The following is a 24,788-nucleotide window of genomic DNA, read 5'->3' as shown; positions in this document are numbered from 1 at the left end:
TTTACGTTCTGTCCTCTTCCGAGAATCGTTTAAGATAAATATCCCATTTCGAGATTTTCCCCCCTTTGTGTTTGTATGTGTGTGTTATTATGTATGTGTGTGCCTTTCGCATTAGCGTGTTCGATTGTCTTCAGTCGCCGATCGGGCATCGGACCGTTTGGTCGTCGAATTTATGACATTCGTCGTCTTGTTTACGCCGTTCGCGTATTCGCGGGTTGTAAAACGTAATTGTGCTATTATTACATTTGCGTCGTAGAAGCGACGTTTCGATTCTTCACGTTTTGGTGAAATAACTCGAGGCGTAGGTTTATATGGAACGTGTTGGACAGGTCATGAATTATTTTCTTCTTGGAAGCGTTCGGGAAAACGTTTGTTGAATTCGAAATGGATGTGTTTGTTTGTAAAGTATTTTTTCCAGTGTTTGTTCTATTGTATAATTTGCATACAGTTTGCGAACGGGAGGCAATCGGCTTACTTATTGTACATACTCGTGTTATCGAGTAGCGTTAGATAAGGTCGATACTAGGACACGAACTAACAACCCGGATCATAACAACTATACATATGTTAACCTCTCTGATTCTTCAGATGTAATCAATCTGTTTATTCGTTATATAAATTTGAACATTTCAAATATACATGTGTACAAACATACATGCATATGACAGGGAAACAATCTGTTTAATCAGTTGCAACCACTTAAATTATTACACTCTTTATTCTGCGATTGATCACCCTTTAACTAATATTACTATTTGTTAAACACATGTTTTGTCGGAAATTTGTTTTTGCTGTAGACTGCGTCACGTAGTCTTCAAGATCGAGTTTCGGAATTTATTACTCCGCTTGGTGCAAGGTCAGCTGAACTCTCATATATTTCAAATATAAGCAAGATAGTAGATCTATGTCAAGTTCTGACTAAGGTGTCTGAACTTCTTGTCTGTACTTCTTGGGAAAATCCCTTCTAGTTCTTGATCGTCTGGCCAGTGGATGATTCGGTCGGTCTGGTCCGACGAAGTAATCAAACAAAATGTCTTAAAGAGTCTTAGTATTTACACTCTTAGAATCTGTGGTTTGTTCCTTTTCACCGACACGACCAATTAGAGAATGATGGCGAATTTCCAAGCATATAAATTTCCATTGGCCGTTAAGGCAGATTGGAAACAGATTTAATTTAATGATTTATGACATGTATAGAATCCGTTTAGTGATCTCCCGACGCTGTTTTAAATTCAAAAACACTTTTATCGCGATTGTAACTTATCATATGCGTAAATTCTTCCGTTCAGTTGTAGATAAGAGGTGGTTCAGTTATTGAACCCGACAAATAAAATATTGCAATTGCAGCTTTTAAAATCATTGTGGATGTAGACATTGGACTGACTTAACTTACAGAATTAAACAATTAAATGCGTAGATCACTTAAACGCAATAAAAAAATAACAACTCGTTTTGACAAATATATATTAATATATAAATAACACGATTGCATAGCTTAATAGATCACCATAAGTCGTTCATAAAAACGACCGTTTTGTGCATACAAAATGCAATAGACAATGCGTCTGTTCGGCGTAAAAACCACTATTGTGATTTACCGCCTTTTGCGTTAACGGCCTTCAGAATGTGTTCATCTTAATTTTTCATTTTTATTTACAAATACAGATAAAGCGCTACTTTTGAGTAAAAATAATATAAAGGATACAATGAATACGCCTGAATGGTTGTGGCTGCTTACCATTCTTATTTTTAATAATGCTGTATATAATTGTTTTATGTGTGGGATATCACAAGTGTAGTGTATTATTGATTTTAAAAACGAACAAGACTAAATGCTGTAAATAAATAAATAATTTTAATATAGTATTGATTAAAAAACTGAAACATTCAGTGAAAGGAACATTATATTTTACAACAAAAATGCACGATCAAATGTGGCATGAAAAGTTTTTTATCTTAGCATTACCTTTTATTTTGATCCTAGAAAATTAACTTTACGCTGTGAAAGTCGTCAAAACGTTGTGTAGGGATAGGATTAACAAATGTGCAATTGATTAAACAAACATTGTTTCTTCTGTATTATATAAAAATAACTTTGCATTAAAATATTTATTGTAATATTATATAAGCTTCTGCAAACGCGCTTTAAACAGTGTTCTTATCTTAATATTGATTAAAAATATATACATATATCCTTCGCATCGCTTTAAACAACACGATGCAATTATAAGAAAGTATTTCACTATCTGTTAATAAGTATAGTCATAAGATAAATAACTATTTTTAATTATTTTGCGATCAAAGCTGTATTAAGCTCATGCTATGAACATTTTTTGCAATGGAAGTACATTTAATTAAGTACGGCACTATATATGATCAACTTAATAACCTTGTGAATACTAACTGCACACAAACGTCAGCGTAACGCTCCATATAATGAACGTATTGTTATATAATAATAATAATTATTCGCATGTGATGCGGTAGCAGTCATTTAATTTATTAATAGGGTAATATGATCATTTCATGCATGTATGTTTGAATGCGTCAAAGCAGACATTCCAAGAATAAAAAAAAATATATTCAACTAATTATGTTTCCATACAGGATCTGCGGTTTTCTGTCAAATCGACAAGGAAATTATTGTCGAATAATCAGAAAATTTATACCATGTATATATTTCATAAAATATCGATTTTTTTAATTGAATGGTTGAGCCGATTGATGATTTCCTAGTATGATCTTTAGCTTATTTACATTTCAAAGTTTTGTTGAAATATTTTATTTATTGGTTTTCCTAAAAGTATTAAATTAGTTTTATTTTAAACTTCAGAGGTGTTCCCAAATATTGCGATTTCCTTTTTTTATTAGTATTGTGCTACATATTATTTTATAGTGAGCATAGTAAATTACAAACAGAAAGTCACTTTGTCATAGCTGCCGGTGTAATTGACACGCACAATACAACCCTTAACAGCAAATAGATTGCTACAATTAAAATTATAAATAAAATAAAGTAAGCAATTCACAACTTAATAATATTATTTATATAAAATCGATTTATTGTCTTTATTTATATGACAGTTTTGTTATGGAAAACCCAATATTTTTATTGCGTTTTAAAGAAACATATTAGCCGTTTTTTATTCATAGACTGACTAAAGTGATTTCCATTACACGAGTATATTTAATGTAGCTTGTTAATAAATAATGAATTCGGCTAAGCAGTATTTTTTCTTGGAAAAAAGTGTGGTATTTTCCTAAATTTTCAAAGCTGTTTTTTTAATATTGTCTATATATCTACTAAACGCGTTATTTTGTGTAATCGCCAAGGTATACGATCGATTACCAGATTAGCACACATACGAGGTAGACCCGTGACCGAATGACGCGCTGCACTAGGGCGCATCACAGTTCCGATTACATTTCCGTTTCCGGCTCTCGACGTTTCCGGATTAATTCCGGGAAAATGCCACCGCGCCGCTTGTTGTCAAAATCGAATTTTCCGCACCCACTCTTTCGCTCGCATGCCTACGTGGGTCACTACGCCCTTTGACATTAACTTGAAAATATGGCGGATAATTGAAACCGAATCGACCTAGTTGCGAATACACTGTTCCATTTGCTATACTTAGTATTTTCGGTGTTATGACATATACAACAATATGTAATAATAAAATTATAAGCCTATTGTATTATGTAGATTTTTATCTATTTAATTAAATAAACTGGTGTCATACTTTAGGTTAATGGAGTATATAGCGACACTTGCGCGACGCTAAGCAAATATAAATTAGTAGCTTTCTACGTGACTTATGCTATCAAATATGACTAAAATTGAATAAACGTTCCTGGTAGTAATTAAAAACAAATTGAGAAAGTCCCTCCCAGTTGTTCCATGGGATCAATTTTTGTTCGCGTAGAAACGTAAAACATGCTCTTTGCATGTATTCAACATATAGCTTTGTTGCCTTGAATAATTTCATTATTAACACAAAAGCACGTATCTATTTATAAGTCGCTTTCTTTATCCGTACGTTTATATTATTGAATAATCCGCGCGTGCAAAAATAATAACGTTTATTTCTGAAATTTCATATTAGATGTTTTTGTTACGTATATAACCACCTGTTTTTGCTGGGATTCTATTGAAAAAGCTTATCCTAAAAGTATTTTTATATAAAAATAACATAAATATGGTTCTATAAACGTCATAACCATTACCAAGCTAATTTTAATTAGTTTAAAACATATATATATAAACTTCTCTTTCATTTTTAAAAATATATATTTTATTGTATTATAAATATATATTCGTACTTTCAAAAGCTTCTTTATAAACGTCTATTTTAATATACTTTTTCATATTCATTTGCTTGGAACCCCTCCATTATTTAGTGTTTTTAAAATACATTTACTGGAAATTCTTGTATGGCTTTCTATATATGTTGAATAATTTTTGATATCTTAAATTTAAAATTGTGATTTTTTAACATGAAAACTATTTTTATATTCAAGTCATTTAAAAATATATCAAGGTTTTAATATTTATCTAATGTATTTTAATGCATTCTTAGAATTATGATAAACGATTATATAAAAAAAGGTGAAATGGTAGTATGCGCTTTTATACGTATGTAGAAAAGTTTCTTGTTCGCCCACTTTTACCGCATCGGCCAATTGCTAATATTTGGGGATGTAATTGATTTGTTTATTCTGACTGTACTAAATCGAACTGATTGAATCTAAACCGTTGGAGATTTTGCAGCCTTGCACTTGTCATTTCGCATTCAACTCGTTTGTCAATGTAATAAATTTGCGCGTGTAACGCACGGAATAACATTAGGTTTATGGCACGCGTAAGATGCGAAGTTTTTTCTCTAAACCCACTATAACTTGATTATACATTTTATATTTCTCGCAATTGCATCATTAGCATCAGATGCCTTTTTCGCGTAATTCTAGTTCGAGTTTTAATTTAACTCGCACGAGTGTACAATGCGTATAACTGCTATATGTGCACATATATACCGTGTTTTCCCAAAAATTAGACCCGGTCATTTTTGTCTTATTTTATATGTATAATATACAAAGTTTAATAACAATCTATATTTATTACAGTACAATGTCATATTGTTTTAGAACATCGTCACAACTCATCAAATGATTACGGTTTCGTTTTTTTGCAACTTCGTTTCTTGTAAAAACATTGGTAAAAGTCTCCCTTGTCCAGCAATAGAGCTCTCCTTAACCCTTTGCACTCGTAATCATTTTTGTATTTATTGTCCAAGTAGCCTGCTCGTAATGCATTGGCAACACAACTCAGTGATTTTATTTCATGAATTCTTTACCCACTTCACGACCTCTATAGGCCAGGCTTCACCAGTTTCCACGCTGATTCCACTCCATTCTATTTTTAATATATTCATGTATTTCCATGCGTAAATGATCATTGAATGGCTTATTTTTTGCGATGTCAAAACTTGCTAGAGTTCTCAATTATTTGTAATTATCAACTATTGGAATATTGAACAAAAAATAGAGAATGTATTCAGATATTCCAATATATTCGTAATTTTTTAATATTAATTATTTAACCAATTAGTGCAACAAAATATTAATTTACAAAAAACTGATCAGCGAAAGCGTCAAAAGGAACATGTTTAATTTCTTATTACGTACTTTTTGATCAGGAACGTCATTTCAGCTTTTTAAAATCAGCTGCGATTGAAATAATTTAGCAAAATTGATGAAACATTTTAAAACATAATTTTATCGATATTATTGTATGTACGATAGCTAATAATGTTTGGAATGAATTTTATATACCTAAAGATTGAATCATTGGATTATTGAGGCCGTATTATCGAACTGAATTTTTGCTTGAAATAACAAATACAAAAATATGCGACGCAAATCTGTTTTTGAGATAAAAAGAGTTAGCCTTTCCAACATTTTTTTTCGTTAAACTAACATATTCTGCTAATTTCGGTCATAGTAGGTACAGCCGGCAAATATTCTATTTAAAAATGTTCTTCGAAGGCGTAAAAGCATTATTTTGTTTAGAAGAAGCGTCTCATTGTCTCAAGGACCATCGATTTTAAAGCGGCACTAGTCACTCGGGTGTGTTGAGAGAAAAAACGACTACATGTGCTGCTCAAATATACTTTCCGGCCCTTAGTGATAATTAGAATTAATGCTTTCTTACCATCAAGACAAATTGCCAAAATTTAAGTATCATGTGCACTTCACACAGTGAATATAGATTGCCGAGGCACTAATGTGCTCAATCGTCGTTTGACATCCTTGGCCTATAAACATTGCAGTCTCATCCATGGCAATCATGTTAGAGAGTTGGTATATTAAAAGTCAATGCCATTAATAAGCGAATTGAATGCAAGTGCACGATTAATAACTTCATAATCTTCCAACTTTACCAGTGTTGTGGATTTAAAAAAAATGTATCGCTGAAGAAAACCATCCAGCCAGTGTTGCGATGTTTTAAATCCTTCTGGTGATATATCTATAATGCCATTAGGGTAAATGCTACAATATCAACACCGCGCACAACTAAAGTCCTTGCTCTCCTGTCCACAATCCATTTCCATGTGATATATAATAATAGTTGCCGACTTGATCCACCCTTGCGCTTCTAAACATTGACAAAAATATTTTTTTCGTAATTTTTGAACCATTCGGAGATACTACATCTTCTTTGCAGAAAATCGTAAAACTCTTGTCCCGGGAGTTCTTTTCGATTTATTTCTTGTGCGCGACGGAATAGCTCTTTTTTGCATTTAAAAATTATTTACACTTGAAAAATAAAACTAACTATTTACTTACGAGATATCTGCAAAAGAGCTGACGAGAAGTATGCAAATAACCGAGGCTCAGTCGTAGTATTCGATCAAATAAATCGAACTAATACGATTGCGATGCAATATCAGAATATATAATACAAAATATTAATAATTATAAACACGTGCAGTCACAAAACAATAGTGTTTATTTTTAAAATATATATCTAAATCGATTTTTTTTTATTTTTTAAGCTAAACTAAGCTTATTTTTATTTCTAATGAAAAATCTAATAAAAAGAAATAACCGTGCCGCCGGTGATGATCGCCCCCGTTTATGATAGGGATGGCTGACGAAGTAAAAACAATAGCACGTATTGCATACGCGAAATTCATTCTACTCTTTGTTCATTTTTATCTCAATTCAGACATATTTTTGTCCAATTGTTCCAAGGAATATGTTTCACTTAACAAGTTAAATATTAGCAATATGTAAGTCACAATTATATTTAAATATAAAAGCGCGAATTTTTTTTTTAATAAACATTTTCTTATTCTAGTACCAACTAAAGATAGGTTGTATATTGTAATAATTTTAGTAAGTAATAAATAAAATACGTTGACGGGTGTTTTTTTTACATCAAACTTGATTTATCTTTTATTTTTTTAGTAAATAAATATGAAATATAATCTATTTTTTATTGTTGTAACAACTAAATATTATTGATTTTTATCACCTTACATAATTAAGAGTACATAAAAAATGTTACAAATTTTCAAAACCCACAATTTGTTGAAAAATGCAAATCAATGATTTTTTCAAAAAATAATTCGCATAAGCTATAAGCCAATTACCTGGGACTAAAAGAGTTACGCAATATTCACGTATTTTTTATTCTAAAACATTTACATGTATGTACATTTGTAACTCAATTTTAATTTACAATTAAATTAATAACTTTTAAATTGATTATCGTATTTTCGTTAATTACACTTTAATAGTACCCAGTTATGATAATTAAAGAAACAATACTGTTTCTGTAAAAAGTTCCATATCACAAGTAAGTTATTAATAATCAGCGTCAGTTTTCAAACTGTGCGTTATATATAAATGGGGAAATCTATTATATACTAATTATAACATATACAATTTGTTGAAAACTTCGCACAAGTTTCAAATACATATTAGTTCAAATCTCCCAGAATTTTGTACATTAACAGCATTATCGTCGTCACAATCCGAGCGCGAACGTCAAACTCTACGTTCATAAGCTCCGGTACAAAGCGTAGAAACGTTTCAATTGCTCCCTACGTGACCGCTCTTGTTTACAGGCCACGTGATCTGTGGCCGCGAAGCGCAGCGGCTCTCAAACTTTGCGCTCAATATTTACATTCGTCGCCTCGCTCGTAAATAAATATATACGTCTGCCTAGATTGTGTTCTCTGCTTTGTGTAACTACAGACCGAAGAGGGTAACATTATATTAAGAGGAGAGTCTGTCTCGTAGTCCGATTAATATATTGTGTCCCACGTTTAAACGGTTAAATTTGTATCGCTTAATTGCTTTGGTACCCAAGTATCATGCTTTCGTAAATGCCTCACAATTGAGCCCAAACAATCTCACGTTTAGTTAATTTTAGGCCGTATCTTTCATGGACCGGTTTAAAATCCTTCAAATATTTTACGTAAAGGTCCAAAAAGCCCACGAGGTGTGACTCCATACCCAAAAAGACGCTGGAAACTGGTAATAATTTATTTTTGTATTACATATGTTGCAACAGACTATTGTGGGCGAGTATTGTTTTTCTCCGAGCGCTGGTGAAGAAGCTGGCGTAGGGATGATGTTCAGTGGGTGGTCCTTTAAGGTCTCGTAATCTATCAATGTTACTCTCTCTGTGGCACGTTTCTCTGGCCGTCGGTTCTTTGTCTCTTGGAGACCCACTTTTTCATTGGTTTGGATAGCCCTGAAGAACCATAATCATTCAGCTAATTATTGCACTCATTTATTCAACCAACGAAATATGTCCATGGCTCTAGAAAGACATTTGCTTGATAAACAGTCTTCGTTGCAGTGGGAAAGATCGTTGCCGAGCGTTCTTACTGTAACGGCGCCGACACGATTTAATTGATTATGACGTGAACTTTTGACTTATACAAAGTGACGATTGTTTTTGCGCCGTTCTATTGATCAAAATTCGGTTTTAAAATACCTTGACCACGCTCTTATATCAGAAGTGGTTTGAAAATATTTTAATAAACACATATCTATGGAGCAATATGCAATATGTGACGCCTGTCTGTACTTCTTCTTTCGCTTATTTCCTCCTGAGGGATGAGTTGACTTAATTTGTATTTTAGATTTGCTCTACTGAAAATTCTAAAACTATAATTAGTATTAAAACTTTCATTAGGTTAGGTTTTGGTTTGAACAGCAAATGGACGTTTCGCAACTGTCAAATTTTATAGACATTTAAGAGCAGCATATAATTTAAATTACATTTTCGCTAATATAAATATATATCTACTTGTGAAAATGTATTTGGACTTCACTAGTGAACATAACTTCACTGAAAAATACACATTTACACATCGCATGTAAATATTAGGAAACCCAGAAAAAATATTTTTCTTAATATACTTATTTTATATAAAAAATATTTTTCTTAATATTTTTTTTTCCAATTATAAATTTATTTTCTAATATTATTATACAAAATACTCCACATTGACAGATACAACCTTTTCCCACCGATCAAGCAATCGATCAACTAGCTGTGAGTTAAAATATTCAGAAAGAAATGTTTTTTTCTATTATATTTTTTATCATTTAAATGTTGATATAGAGACCTAAATAAATGGTAATCTTATGGTGCTATATCGATAGAATATGAAGAATAAGCAACAGTTTTCCATCCGAGAGCATAAATTTTTTTCTCGCGTGATTCTCGCAATATGAGGCAGGCGCGTCGCCTTGTTCTCGTCGCTTAGTGCGTGTAGTACTCACACGCCTTGTTTCTACACCCTACCAATATTTTTAAAACTGAATCACTCCTGAATCGACATCTCTGTATTGGCTTCAATTTCTGTAGCGATGATTTTTAGTGTCCTACTTCTAGGATTGTCTTACAAACAAAAATTTCCAGATTTATATCTTTTGAACCATTTTTTAAATTGACGAACCAATAAAACTTAACCATAAAAGGCACAAATGTTTTTGGTTGCTGTGGTTGTCAATTTTTTTGTGAAATTCATACACCATACAAGTGCGTAAAAACACCTAACTTAGAACGAAATCTTCCATTCAAATTTATAGTGTTTTTTGTTGTTATTTTTTGCCATGTTTAAACACTTGAAATTACTGATCACAACAACATTTTATTAAAATAATGTAATATCTTATTAATTTTATTCTAATTTAACGGATTGTACTTTGATAGTGTCGCGATGAAAACTGCGTGAACCCATACGTATCCTCTCCTCACGATTCTAGGCCATACTTAATAGCATGGACAAAGAAGCCTTTGTCATATTTTTGATCAGATCCGTCGGCGAATAAAAGGGGGCTCTCTCCTTTCGTTCTGTTTCTTTCTTCACTTCTAAACAATTAGTTTATCAAAGCTCTGTTCGTATCTTCTTGCAACGTATTTAAAATATACATAATTTTCGCAAATAAAATAACGTGTATTTTCTTTTATCCACGTATCAATACGACACGTACTAGTTTATCCCAACACTAAATTCTGGACGTGCATCTACAATTTTCCCCTTAACTGTGTTACCTTTACCGATAGATGGATAGAATTCAATTCAGCGCCAATGCGATGACGCACGTCCCACGCCATCCTCAAATAGGAAACGACCATACAACAACGTTATAATATTATCTATTTTCCTTAAGCGCTGCATGCAGAGCCCTGCGAATGTGTTAACGTGAATGTCAAAGTTCGTTCGGCTTTTCAGCGGCATCGTGGGCGTCGAGCGGTATTTTCTCAGGGGCGCCCACTCGGTTTCAGCGTTTCAGCTAATAAAGCGTCGGAGTGGATGGATGACGGCGTTTGAAGATCTCGTCCGTGGGCGGGCGGAAATCCGATTGAGATGCAGCGCTTTGTTTGTTGGCGTGTTTGCGTTCGTACAAAGTAATTAAGCTGCGATAATGGAGGCACTCCTTGGCTATTTCGCGAATTTGTAAGGCTCTGAACGGTGAAGCGCGTCCAAGTGAGCGATTCAAAGACAGCTTACAGAATGTTGCGGCTTGATGAGTTGCCCTTTTAAATGGCAAAGGATCTGAATGAATGCTTTGCCATATTTAATACCTGAAATTCTTATGATTGTTATTATAATTATTATCTTGCTATTATTGACATCTAAAATAGTATTACTGTGAATCTAATAATGCGTTAAAACAAGACAATGGGTATTGTTATAACAATAAATGGAAATTAAATTCTGGGAATCAGTTTTATTATCATAAGTAACACCAATACTTGCATAGTCGTTGTGGTTATTTCCGAGTTATGTAATGATTATTTTATTTATATTTTAAAACTATTCAATTCTATAGATATATGTATGTAAAAATTATGTTGAAAGTCAATCTATTATTTATTTATATATAATTATTGTTCTGAGCCACTTATGCTTCCGGGAGCGCGCTCGCTTCAAAAATAAAACGCCCTACGTTAAATTTCTTTTTCTGTAAATCGTGTCGCTCTGTATGTACGGTTTATAATAATATACGTAAACAAAGGAAATATATTTAATTCTAATAATAAAAATAAAATTGATTTCCGAGCCCCCGGTATTAGATATCATAAAGAGGAATAAAAGGATGTGCACCATATGTTTTTTTATTATTATTTAGCTCAGTTGCGAAACCAATTTTTAAATAATTTAAATTATTTTGTTTTATTAATATTCTGACATTTTGCAAACCTATTTTTAAATAATATGAAATGCTTAGTTTTATTTTTATGCAAACCTATTTTCAAAAGATTTGAAAATATTACGTAGTTTTTCCACAGAAAGAACTACATATATTTTCTAATAGTTTAAAATTGTTAGGTAGTCGTTCACATGGTACGTACATTTACACAGTAACGCGGGAACGGTTGAAAATGTGCTTTGATCAACCGCATATCTATCGAACGCGGACGTGCAAAAATTTAACAGTAGCATAGAAAATATTTTTTTTTAATAAGTAATTACTTGAACAATCACTATTTTTAAAATTAAACTATTCAGATTTAAATATATAATATTTACAAATAAATACTAAAACAAGTTTTAAAAAATCAGAACGAATAAAAAACATTTATAGCTCAAAAAGTTGAGGGTCCGGTATTTGTACATTCACTAACTAGTGTAATAATAATACACTATCTGATGTTATAAAATAATACAATTACATAAAAAGTTTAATAAATGGTGATAAAAAAGCACAATACTGTACTGAAATGCTCAAGCATTTTACAATGCTTAACAATAATAATATTTTATTAAGTAAAAATGGTTTAGGAAATTGTATAGACTTCATAAAAAATACTCCAAATAGTCAATATATAATAAGCTTATTACTATACTAGCAAGTTCTAAAGCATATATGGATATATGGTATCCAGTTGCGAGGACCATTCGACCTTTCCATTGAGATAATAAGACTCGTTAGTTTTGATGCGATTTAAGGTCATCTATGTATGACCTTTTCATAACAATTAGCTGACATTTGTGAAAATACAGATCTATTTTTGTATTCGCATCGAAAACACTGCACCGAGATAATTGGGATATCGCATTGAGACTAATTGTGTTATATAGTTTAATTAATTTATCATTCATATAAAGCTAATTTAATGTATTATGAATAAATTATATTCTTCATCGATACATAGCTATCAAATACTAGGTGCTATTGTTTATTGACAAATTTTTATTGTCAATAAAAATTGATTCTGCTGCAGGAATCGATTATAGGATTAAAGTTTAATATATTTTGGATTAAACCATATCGGTACTTGTTCACAATAAATGGTGATTATAATCATGTGCTTCGATATGTACTTGTATTTAAAAAGATAACAATGAAATTAACTCTGAGCTCTAAACTTCAAACTCTATGTTTTAATATGCATAGAAAAATACGATTTATGAGTTAACACCCAGTTTTCGCACTGCGCGGCAGATTTTTAGTATATGAGTCAACATTAAAAAATGTCAATTCTATATTTGATGTAAATTTTTACTGTAAACAAACATTTTACGGTTAAGCTTAGTCACCAAATTTTCCTAGCATTTTGTGGCGGTCATAAGATCCCAATAATTAAATAGCTTAGGTATGGTCAAGTGCTTAGGAAGGATATTACGAATCCTAATAGTGACCTCGAATAATCTACGACCTAACCATTTTCAATTTGGTGCTAGGTCATTCATGACCATGGTAGATTAACTCTCGATTAAATTTTCCCGTTTTCATACCTGCGAATTCAGAGTTGGTTGTATCGCTATTCAAATCCTACACAGTGTTATAACATTAAAAACGATGTATGTAATCGAGTGTGAATGTGTTTGATTGATGATTAATAAACATCAACAATGTTAACTTTGATTGTACATAATTGGTATGTGTTTTATTGATATGAAATTCGATCACGCTAAATTAGTAGATTGCGTGCAATCATCGGTTGCGTAAATGTATATAGTGCGATATTATTTTGGAGTATTCCATTAGCAATGGGTATCAAAGCGTAAATAATAATATTGATACGTATGAACGTGTTTAATTTTAAACCCGGATGAATTCATCGTTGCATACTATAATTTGCTCAATCCGTTTACAGTTAATCCCTCGCGATAATACAATGTGACTCGGAATTACAGTGCAGTTAATTATTGTGAATACATTGTGATGTGAATTTATATATACGAGTTAAATATATAAATATATTGTATACGTGCAGTGATATTGTGTCGTCGATGTCTCGCCTCGACATGCGTTCGAATTGCGATCATATCGGCGCTATTAAAACGTCAGTGTCGACCGACTCGTGACAGTTGCTCTCTCTGTGCGTGGAGAAATATTTTAATTACCGCAAGACCCCACTGGAAGCTGTAAGGATGAAGGTATCCAGTCAAACAGGTTTGTCATTAGCGCTCTTGAAGATTTTTTCCCCTTTCAAACATCCAAAAAATTCTATTGGATATCGGATATGGGCTTTTACTACGTAAACGTTTATTAATGTTCTTTGAATTCTATGTTCTTTATAAATAAATCGGATATACTATTATTGTAGGCTACATGTATTAAATTGGCAATATTATTTAACCAAACATTATAAAAAAAACTTATGAACGAACCTCCGATATTGAAAATTTAGTCAATTAAAATCTTTTATTATTTTTAATTAGCCAGATATGTAGCTTTTCTCGTCAATTGGATCGCTATAGAATTTTAACAATAACCTAAAGATTGCTTAGTATATTATATAGGGCTCAAATGAATATTATGGAAATGGTAACTTTTTTTAAAATGTTGTCTTAATCCGATATAAAATCTAGGAATATTATATTTCCAAATGAAAATGTTTAAATTTTATTTTATTCAGCAAGTTTATAGCTTTTAATATTTTTTTAATAATAACACATTAATTTAAAAGGAATATTTTAGTGTAAGCATTTTTTATTTCTGTACAACTTGTATTATTAAAAAGTATTATAAACTTACCTATATAGTTTTAATTACTTCAGTGAAAAGGGATATTCAGTAAACTATTTTTAAAATCAATGATATTTTTTTCATTATATATTTGATAAATATAATTGTTAATTTTTCTGTTATGTTTGAACCAATATTATAATTCATTTGTGTGCATTAGTCATTAAATTGTATGCAACAGTTGATTTAGTTAAATCTAACACGAATGACAAGTAGTGAGAACCATTGCTAATAAATCATAGGGCTTAAATTTCACATGGACCACCTTTTTTAAATTTTTTTATTTAATATTTCAATGCAGTATCATCGACTTTCATTTGAAACCCAAACCACCCTCAGTCGTTTGAGATTTTTTAAATTTTTTCGTTAGTTTTTTATTCTATCGACATAAAACTTTTTTCAAATATCTCAACTAAGTTTGTTAACCAGTCTGGTCCGCCATCTTGATTTAAAATGGCGGATGTTGAAAATATAAAATTGTAACTCCGTTTAAAAATCTAAAAGGAAGATTAAAATTTTTAAGGAAAACATATTTTTTCCATTTATGTAGGTTTTTGATAAAACGATATCAACCGTAGTTTATTTCATATTGATATAAAACTTATTTTAAAAATAAATCTTAATATATCTAAGTTTAATGAAATAATGAAATTTATTATAAAAATAGAATTTTTAAATATTTAGGCTAAATTTGTTAGTTACTCAAATCCGCTATCTTTTTTTGAAGTGGCGTCTATTCAAAACATAAAAAAATCTAATTCTGTTAAAATAAATCTTAGATAAAAAGCAAAGAGAAATTTAATTTTAATTTTAAAACATTTTTATATACGTTTTAAAATTAAAATTAGGTTTATAAAAATGTTTTTTGTACATTTTTTGGTTATTCATGTAGGATATACACTTTTTAGGACACGATATTGACTTAATTTTAATCACATCGACATGATTTTTTACAATTTAATATCCTAGCTAAGTTTGTTAGTTTTGTTTAAAAATGCAGACAATTAAAAAAATCACAACTATGGTAAAAAAAATATTTAGAAATTGAAGTTGAAATTGAAGTAAAATAATAATTTTAATATCATAACGTCGTTTACAAAATCCTAGAGGATATGTAGATGACAACATTTCTATATAAAAGATATTAAAAAAATATTAAAATTAAAAATATTTTTTTACACCTAATTCTTGCGGTTTTTGTCAGACGATATTTTTTAAATTTCGTAATAGGAAAAGTCAGAGTTAATCACAATAGTAAATAATAATTAAGATTAGGTTTCTTGAGCTCTTTCTAGTATCATGGATAAATATTGAGCTGACAAATTAAATTGAGCTAGGACTTAACTTATACAATACTAGCACTTTACTATAAGGATTCGCGTGGGATTTGGATATCATTAGATTTCACATTTTACGCAATAGTGTTACACATTATGGCGTCTTATATATTTCAAAGCTCCTTAACTCATGATAGTGTATAATAAATACATCAGAGAGTCATAAATGTTACAAATAGGCAACAGAAATTTCTAAATTCTATGTAAATAATTTGTATTACTTACATTAGCTTCTTAGTGTTCATTATCTACTGTTCTACTTCTTTATAAATCCATAGATGAATGTATCAAGCAAGTTTTAAACATAATAAGTTGGGCATATTTCATGATGCCAGGGCTCACCGTATGAGAGGTTTTACAGATTATTCGCTTTATGATTAAGATGTAGTGCTTTACCCCAAAACCTAATTCATTGGAGTATTAAAAAAATGATTTTATCCTCTTATTTTATTTTTTACATATTTTTATACCTGCATTACACTTTCAGGAAGTTGGCCAAGGTTGGCCAAGGACGGAGAATATAGTGTTTTACTTCGGGGTTACTTCGGTCGAGTTTGGTCTAAAATCTCTCGGAAGTTGTCCGAGGTTACCGAGAACGGGAGGTTAAGTAGGGGTAATTCAGTCGACTTCGCCAGCTTCGAGCGCTTCCGAACATTGTCGGCAAAAGGACCGAAGTCAAAGGGACCGAAGTCTGAGCTGCTCTTTCGAGCGCGAGCGGTAAAATACTTCCCCTTTCGTTCTCTCGCGTGTTAAGTGACGAGAGTGAGAGAGATAATGATATGGTGTTTCGCAAACTGAGAAAGAACGAGTAACTCGGTTCAATTTAGCGTAATTGTATGCGCATAAGCGTTCTATGGTTAACACGCATGTCGAGCGCTGCATCGTGGTCACGTGGTCAAGTTATAATACCACATGCTTATCGGGGACTTTAACAGACTTTGCATATTTTAGGGCACCAAAAGGGATTAATTATATTTTTGATAGTATATTCTTCTAACAGATATCGTTATTATATTTTTTTTCATATAAAATTAAATAATTAGTGGTACTTGATTTTGTTTAAAAAAAATCGTTTCGAATATCCTTATGTATTTTCCCAGATCGGTTTATATAAATGTCACACCATAACGAATTCTTATTTAGAATCGATGGCGACATATTCTATGATAGTCACAGATGTGGTGTTCGTATTCTGAAGTATCATTTTTATGCTTTATGGCATTTTGCAAAAGCCGACAAAGATTTTGCGTAATTTGAATATTTACGACCGAAAGGTTTTCACTGATATTGTATTGGTGAATGCCCACACAAACTTTTATAATTATCAGTAGCGTAATTTTAACATTATGACAATTTAAAAATTGCGATTATTTGGCACATTTTTCAATCGCGCGTAAATATGCCGGCTGTACATGACAGCAGCCGCCCTGCGTACGTCATTCACGCCCGCCGTCCGGACTGCATATGAAATTTGTGGCAGTGTGGCCGCTACTCGGAAGTCGGCGACCTCGGCCGACTTCAGTTGAACTTCGGTTCGGACAACTTCCAGAGAGTGTATTGCAAGCATTACACTTAATGAATATAAAGAGTATCATAATGTATTATATTTAATATTAAAAAATATAGTGGTAATTTTATAAGTTACTAAACGTTAGTTAAGAATTTTTGACTAGCAGTTAAATGGCAGCGCTCCTAAGTTAAATACCAATGCTCCTATATTTATTTGATCTTTGGTTCAAATGCAAATGTTATATGCTGAAATATATTATATGTATGTTGCACACTAAAAACTAATAATAAACGTAAGAACTTCCGTAATTTTAACCTTTAAATTTATGTTACATTTATACAAAATATATATTTATCTTTACCAAGAGTCAGTTATTATTATTATAAAATAGTTATAGTGAATACAGATTCTCATATTCCAACAATATAAACGTTTTCTACCGAATAGTATAAAAATATTTATGAGAAGTAACTTATGTTATATTGAAACGCAAAAACTTTTCACTCGTCCTTTTGCGTCCTACAAATCCTTTTTTTTCTACCATTTTCGCTCTGGGAACGCTCGACCTAATTGCGTCAGGGGACGACTTTGCTCCCAAGGCGGTCGTTGTATGGAATTAAGCGGCGGCCAACAAGCGATCTTAGTGCTAATTATATCGTTTATATAAATTTAAAAATAAATACCCGAGAACTACAATGTTTTACATTCAACTTGTTGTTTAAGGCAAAGAATTTGAATTTTTTATGGCTACGTCTTAAGATGATTTTCCGTTAGCGATGCTATCTCTGTGTGGCTTACATACAATCCGTTATGTTTATGTATCATCAAATTAAAGATATATTCAAAATGTGCAAATGCATTTTTTTTCGCAACAAAGATTGTTATCGCTACATCGATGACTATTATAAATATTTAATTTATGTGTCATCGTTATATAGAACTTACTTTTGCAATTTGATTAGTCATTGGAGTAGTTTGTTTGCATTATTAAGTTGTATATGTTTTTAGCATGTCATTATATTATATAGCGCAGTAATTAAAAAATGACGATTTTGGTCTTAACCGCACATTGTTTTGCAGCATCATTATCTCTTGGAATTTTTAATTTACCATTGAATCACTTTTTACCGTCATCCAAATCGAACATCAGCGCATTCCAAGTATGGAGCCGCCGCAAGCAGAAAAACACATACACTACCCTTTGACGTTCAAAAAAATGTTTGTGTTTCTACTCGCTCAAAAAGCCGTATCATAAAATACGCGTTCGCTCTTGACAACACTTACGTTCCGGGCGGACCTTTTCCCACGGCGATTGTTTGCCAGTTTAGCGCTGCGTATTCTCGGTGCCGATCTTCGCAATTAATTTGCAATGAAACTGCCTCTCTTTCGACTCAAAGTCACCGCGTGGGAACCTTTCGAACCCGACCCGTCCCGCCATTGTGTCTCATCCCGAAATGTCACATCTACATCGGGCGCACGAATCTTACCCCGATCACAAATCCTGTTTCTCTTTTTATTTCCTCAAACAATAATATCCCCACGGTTAAACGAAAGCGCTCGAACTCGTTGTTTATAAACAATCGAGCTTAACGGCGCTTTGTTGCTAAACTTTGAGCCAGTTCAAGGTCAGACCGAGCTTCGTTGTATACTCTGCTTTATGGTAATATGAATCTGTTTATATCGAGATAGGGCGCGTTTAATTTTATAGTAAATACTTTTAGTACCATATTTTTTTTTCTAGAATTTTTCATATATTATATATTGTTTAAGCAACGCTAAATTTTGCTGAACCTGAAAATTAACCATAAAGAGCCGCATTTATGTTTATTCAACACTTTCTAGATGAAAATGAAATCAAAATGCATACGATGTGAAAAGGGGGCTATTGGAATATTTTCCATTTAAGCTTCTTTAATAAATTGACCGGGAGGTAGATGAAAATTACATCCCGGATTGGTACATGGTACATACATTGATTTTTTCTTCACTAAAAAATCAATATTTATTGAAGGATTACCTAATATATGAACTAATCTAAATATACCATAAACATATATTCCAATAAAGTAAATTGAACATTAATAATAAATTATTATTTATTAAGTCTACAATAATACCAGCATGTTTATATATTTAGATACATAATTAACACTCGTAAATATCCAATAAAACTACAATCTTGGAGATTGAATTTGTACCGTGACTTTCCTTTCTGAATACGATAAATAAAATGCGAATAAATAAATGTTCATAAAAATATGTTGCTATAATATATTTTTATAAATAATAAATATATTTTTTGTGTTAGTTAATTCAAATAAATTTAAAAAATACGCGTATCCTTTTAAACAGTTCAGAAATCACAATTAGTAGGCAGCATTTATTACATGTATTTAATTGCTCCATTTCCACTTAAATTAAACAGTCACGGCTCTTTTAACTATTATATTGTTTTACTGACGCTATAAAATGAAACTATTGGAAAGTGTATTTTTGACCCATATTATCTGCTTTCTAAGCAATGTTAAACTGCAATAAACGTTATTTATTACTCCCTTATTGTAGTACTTATAAAATTTCAATAATAATTGGGAAATAATATGAGAACTGAAACGGAGCTCTAAAAAGATCCGGAAAGTTCACCGACTAAATAAATAAATCACCGACCCCGCAATTCGTCGATCGGAAGGTTTACCGACTCTATTAAAAATCATGAAACGTCGGTTAACATATATTATTTCTTAGTTTGTTATTTTATCCGTCAAATACTAATGAAATTTATATTTTTATTATTTCGATTGATTCAATTTCAGCAAAATTTTAAATGAAGCGACAAAAAAAGGGTCTAGTACGTTTCATCGCCGGCTGATTAATTATTATTTATATCGTCGCCTTACTTTTTTAATCCATAATTCTGTTAACTATTCTCGTTTTATCTTTTTATTGCTTAAGCAAATTTCTCTCGTGATAATGCAATGTACAATAATTGTACATACGCATTATTTAAATCAACAATAATGTGAAACCTTATTGCAATTCTTTTTTCTTAATAATAGAACGCGTTGGTATATACATATAAGTAATTGTATAAAATATGTGATTTATTGAATGTAGTAATAAAATAATAATAACCATGAGTTATGAAACAACACATGTGTGTATAATTGGTATACGAAAAAACCTAGTATGCCAAAATATTATATAGATAAAAGCAGATCATATAAAAATACTGCTAGTTTAAATCGATTATTTTACTTAAAAGTTTTGCGGAGTTCCAATATTTTAAACATAAAGCCAAATTGTATGGTCTTTGAAACTTCTCTCGTTTGGGCAAATTTTATATTTCAATAAAGGTAATTCCTTCATTAAATATTTTTAACAAAAATGTATTTATATTTTATGTAAATTATCCAATCATTTTAAGAATCATGATATTACATTTCAATACTTGTATTTATGAATATTTTTAAATAGTAAAATATAATCTCGAATGCGTATTAAACTAAAAAGTATTGATAGACAATATTATTATTAACTATGTAGATGAATGATTGTAAAGTTTATAAAAAAAAATAATAATTTTATAGTATCATAGTAGCTTGAAAACATGTTTTTTGTTTTTTTCTTTGATAACAATTTGGTTATTAATATTAAATATCTTCTTAAATCTTAATATGTAGGATTAAATACTTCATAATTATAATAACGATAAATACGATTGTTATATAGTATTATATATTATCAGCTATTTGAGATATTTTGGATTTTGTCTACGTTTTTTATAGTATAACAATTGCTTGTTCAATTGTACTTTGATTTAATTCATTTTTATTTATTATTATATAATATAATATATCTTTATAAATTATTTTCTTTAAGATATCGCTAAGCGTTTGCTTCGTGGTTTATTTATTTATAAATTTAGAAAAATATTAATTTAATTACGTATAGATACTAATTAATTATTAACACTATTTATTTTTTTAATATTTTAATTTAATTTAATTGTTTGAACCATAAATAACCAAACATAAATGTTTGATTTTTTATGGTTCAATTATCACTATAAAAATGATATAGTCGTATACTCGTATACTAGTTTATTACTGTGTTTTACATTTACTTTTAAAAGAACACAAAACAATAATGATTGAAATTAGCGCGTAATTGCCATGTAATTAATTCTTATTTTTGTGGCAAAAGCTCATTTAACTTATATTCCTATGAAACATACCACAGCATGAAGTTTTTAATATGAAACTTTTAAAATATTTAAGGCGAATTCACTGACGTTTTATTTTTTTATTTATTCCATTCTACAAATATCAAATAGTAATACAGTAATAAATTGATTCCAAATAATATCCATTGATGTTTGATTATTTATGGTTCAAATATCACTATAAAAATGACTAACTCGTATACTAGTTTATTACTGTGTTTTACATTTACTTTTAAAACAACCCAAAACAATAATGATTGAAATTAAGGCGTAATTGCCATGTGATTAATTATTATTTTTGTGGCAAAAATTCATTTAACTTATATTCCTATGAAACATACCACAGCATGAAGTTTCTAATATGAAGCTTTTAAAATATATAAGGCGAATTCACTGACGTTTTATTTTTTTATTTATTTCATTCTACAAATATCAAATAGTAATACAGTAATAAGTTGATTCCAGAATAAAATCCTAATTGTTTTTAAATTATAAAACAATATTTCGTTCAATATTTCGAACGTTCAAAATGCAACGCATCTGATGATACCTATATGGTTAAGGGTTAATGTTAGTTAGGCTATAATATTCTCAAACGCTTGCAGAACTTTCAAGTCAATTAACTCCAAATATGCTTTTGCTAGGCACGCCATTAATATTCTCAATGCCGTTAACGTCTCATTATGATACCAAGATTTTATTGGATTTCTAAACTTATTAAAAGCTATGATGTATAATAATAAATTTTAATGTAATTATCAGTAATGGTACTTTAAATTATTTATTTATAGTTTAATTTTAATTGTATCTATACAAAACAATTTTATTAATCTTTGCTTGAATCTTAGCTTTGTAGAATCGGGTATGTACAATCTATATATAGACTATTACTTACGTTCAGGTACTGAATTGATATAATTAAGTGTTTATATTCACAAAATGAAAAACTTACTTACTTAATTTATACACTTATCCATCGATTTATGCATTTTTTTCTTATTATAAATCTCTAAACCAAACATATTAAGTTCCACACGTGTAGCATGGCGATGTACAAACGTATGGGTCAATAGTTAATTCTCACTTGTTGCACTTGACCTACATTTGGAACCTCTCCCACTGCCCATGCAGTGACTTGAGTTGCTTTTTTTAATTGCACGCGTGTCTCTGAATATTTTTCCCGCCAAAGAAACGTGAATATTATTATATTTTTTTATTTTCGATATTTAGCTTAAATTGATGGATGAGTGACTTTTTTATTTTTTTAAATAAACATACGTATTTTTATATAAAATCCAAATTATAAAACATTTTCCTTATTTGCAAATAATTTAAACGTTGGTTATATAAGTACGTTACATTTGTCAATACTTATCGTTTTAACAATGCCTGAAGTCACAGTTTAAAGGAGCAAACACTTGAAATAAATTAGAATTAATTTTACAATAAGGAGACTAAATGAATTGATATTTAAATTAACTTTTTTATTTCCGTATAAAATATATTTATTCTAAATTCATAGTGTCTTTTCCTAATGTTTTACTTAAATTTATTCGATTATTCGATTTACGTTAATCAGCGGTAATTGGCATAGACTCAAATTGAACCAAGTTTTCTTAAAAGTAGATCGCTAACACAGCTCTAAATTTCCATTTAGATACCTTAATTACTGACATATTATAGTTTTGATATTCATGGACTCTTTTTAGTTACACAAATGGATATAAAAAAGTTCCAAAATGGCTAGGGTATTATATTTTTATTCATACACAATATTTCATTCAACGATACTTGAGCGCTACGTCAAGCTCTTGAAAATATATCTACTTCGACTAATAACCCTTATCTCTTCTAGAGAATAGATAAGAGTCATAGGGAGACTATTGAATAAAGGCGATGGAAACTTATTGGTCGCAAGTTGAAAGAATGGATGTTTCTATCGAATAATTAGCCATGATGAAACATATTTTTTAATGAAACAGTAATAATCACTACTTATTTTTTTTTACTTTCTAGAAAAAATTCTAAAGCACCCTAAAAAACTAATGGCACGACTCTATACTACCGATGATTCAGTCCATTAAATTGATTACTTTTAATTTAGAAACGATGTTTCTAAATCTTTCGACAAACCTTTTTAGTTGAAATGAAATGTACGCTTCCAAACGTTCCAGGAGGTCATAATTCAGCAGATGTTCTGCCTCTTCTAGATTTAGTAATATCTTTTCCCACTGTGTTGAAACCAAACTAAGGAAAATTTTGTTCTTAAACTAAGTACGCTAACCGAGAGTGCTACTATAAAATATTACGAACTTTTTGAAACTCCCTTGTAGGTAAAAAATGGTCGCGTAAACAAGATCTAACAACGATCAAACCACATTACACACAAACGAGGTATAAATTAAGACCAAACATACTTCGGCGACAAACGTTTTGAGATGTCTAATCGATTACATATCACTTACTTACATTACAACCCTCGAGCTCTATTAATTCACGTTGAACACGCGCTCGCGCAGATTAAGTACACCTCAGCCGAGTCACGACACGCGCGCTCATTAAAATCCGTTAACGCGTCCTTATGATAAATCATAGTCAATGCAGGGATGCGAGTGTGTGTTTTCGCATTCACCTGCGATAATTATTGCTGCGACCAAGTCAAGGTGGATCCGGAATAGCCGGAGAGCGTGTATATATCATCATTAGCGTCGATCGGGCCGATTGAGTTATTTATCGGGCCGTGATTAATAGCCGGCCAGCCGGCGCGCGAAATTCGACGCTCGAGCTTCCCAAACTGTTGTTATTTATTATTGTTTTGTGTGTCACGATGCGTGAATGGCTCAGTCGCGTTGAAGTTCCTTTTGAATTATTTGCCTTCCGACGTGCGTGTGTGTCAGCTTGCACGTGCGCTATTACGTGCTTCGGATTGTTATCACATTGTCGCTGTGTGGTGGAAATAATGAGTGAATATATGAGTTAATCAATCACATTCGACGTGTATTTTATATGCATGTAAAAACTCTGGATTTTACCCAAAATTGAAATAATAGTAATAATATATTTTTATTAGTAGACAAAACAATCAATGATCAGCGTATAAAGTATTTATAGAAGTACCTTAATGTAAGGAAGATTGTTTAATAAATTAAATATGCATACATATTATGCACTACCTATTCACTAGCATATATTTATATTATTATTCAGTATTTAT

At 30.8% G+C, this 24,788-nt stretch overlaps 1 protein-coding gene across 11 annotated transcripts in view; it reads left to right on the top strand.

Moving 5' to 3' along the window:
- Positions 1-24,788, top strand: part of Hers (Histone gene-specific Epigenetic Repressor in late S phase) — a 386,163-nt gene that overhangs the window by 111,286 nt on the left and 250,089 nt on the right. For 3 of the 11 annotated variants that reach the window (XM_088205906.1, XM_088205909.1, XM_088205908.1), the window contains exon 2: positions 13,631-13,929. The exons of 2 other annotated variants lie outside the window; for them this stretch is intronic. In XM_088205906.1, the coding sequence (XP_088062032.1) occupies positions 13,908-13,929 (22 nt within the window). In that variant the 5' untranslated portion in view covers positions 13,631-13,907. Of the gene's footprint in view, positions 1-132; positions 406-13,630; positions 13,930-24,788 lie in introns of those variants that run through there. 6 more of the 11 variants (XM_088205901.1, XM_088205907.1, XM_088205904.1 and 3 more) reach the window with 6 other exon arrangements.

Source organism: Plectrocnemia conspersa, unplaced genomic scaffold (genome assembly GCF_051122295.1).
Source record: "Plectrocnemia conspersa isolate PC_06_02 unplaced genomic scaffold, ASM5112229v1 ptg000002l, whole genome shotgun sequence".
NCBI classification, from domain to species: domain Eukaryota; kingdom Metazoa; phylum Arthropoda; class Insecta; order Trichoptera; family Polycentropodidae; genus Plectrocnemia; species Plectrocnemia conspersa.
This window is presented reverse-complemented; position numbering and strand designations above follow the sequence as displayed.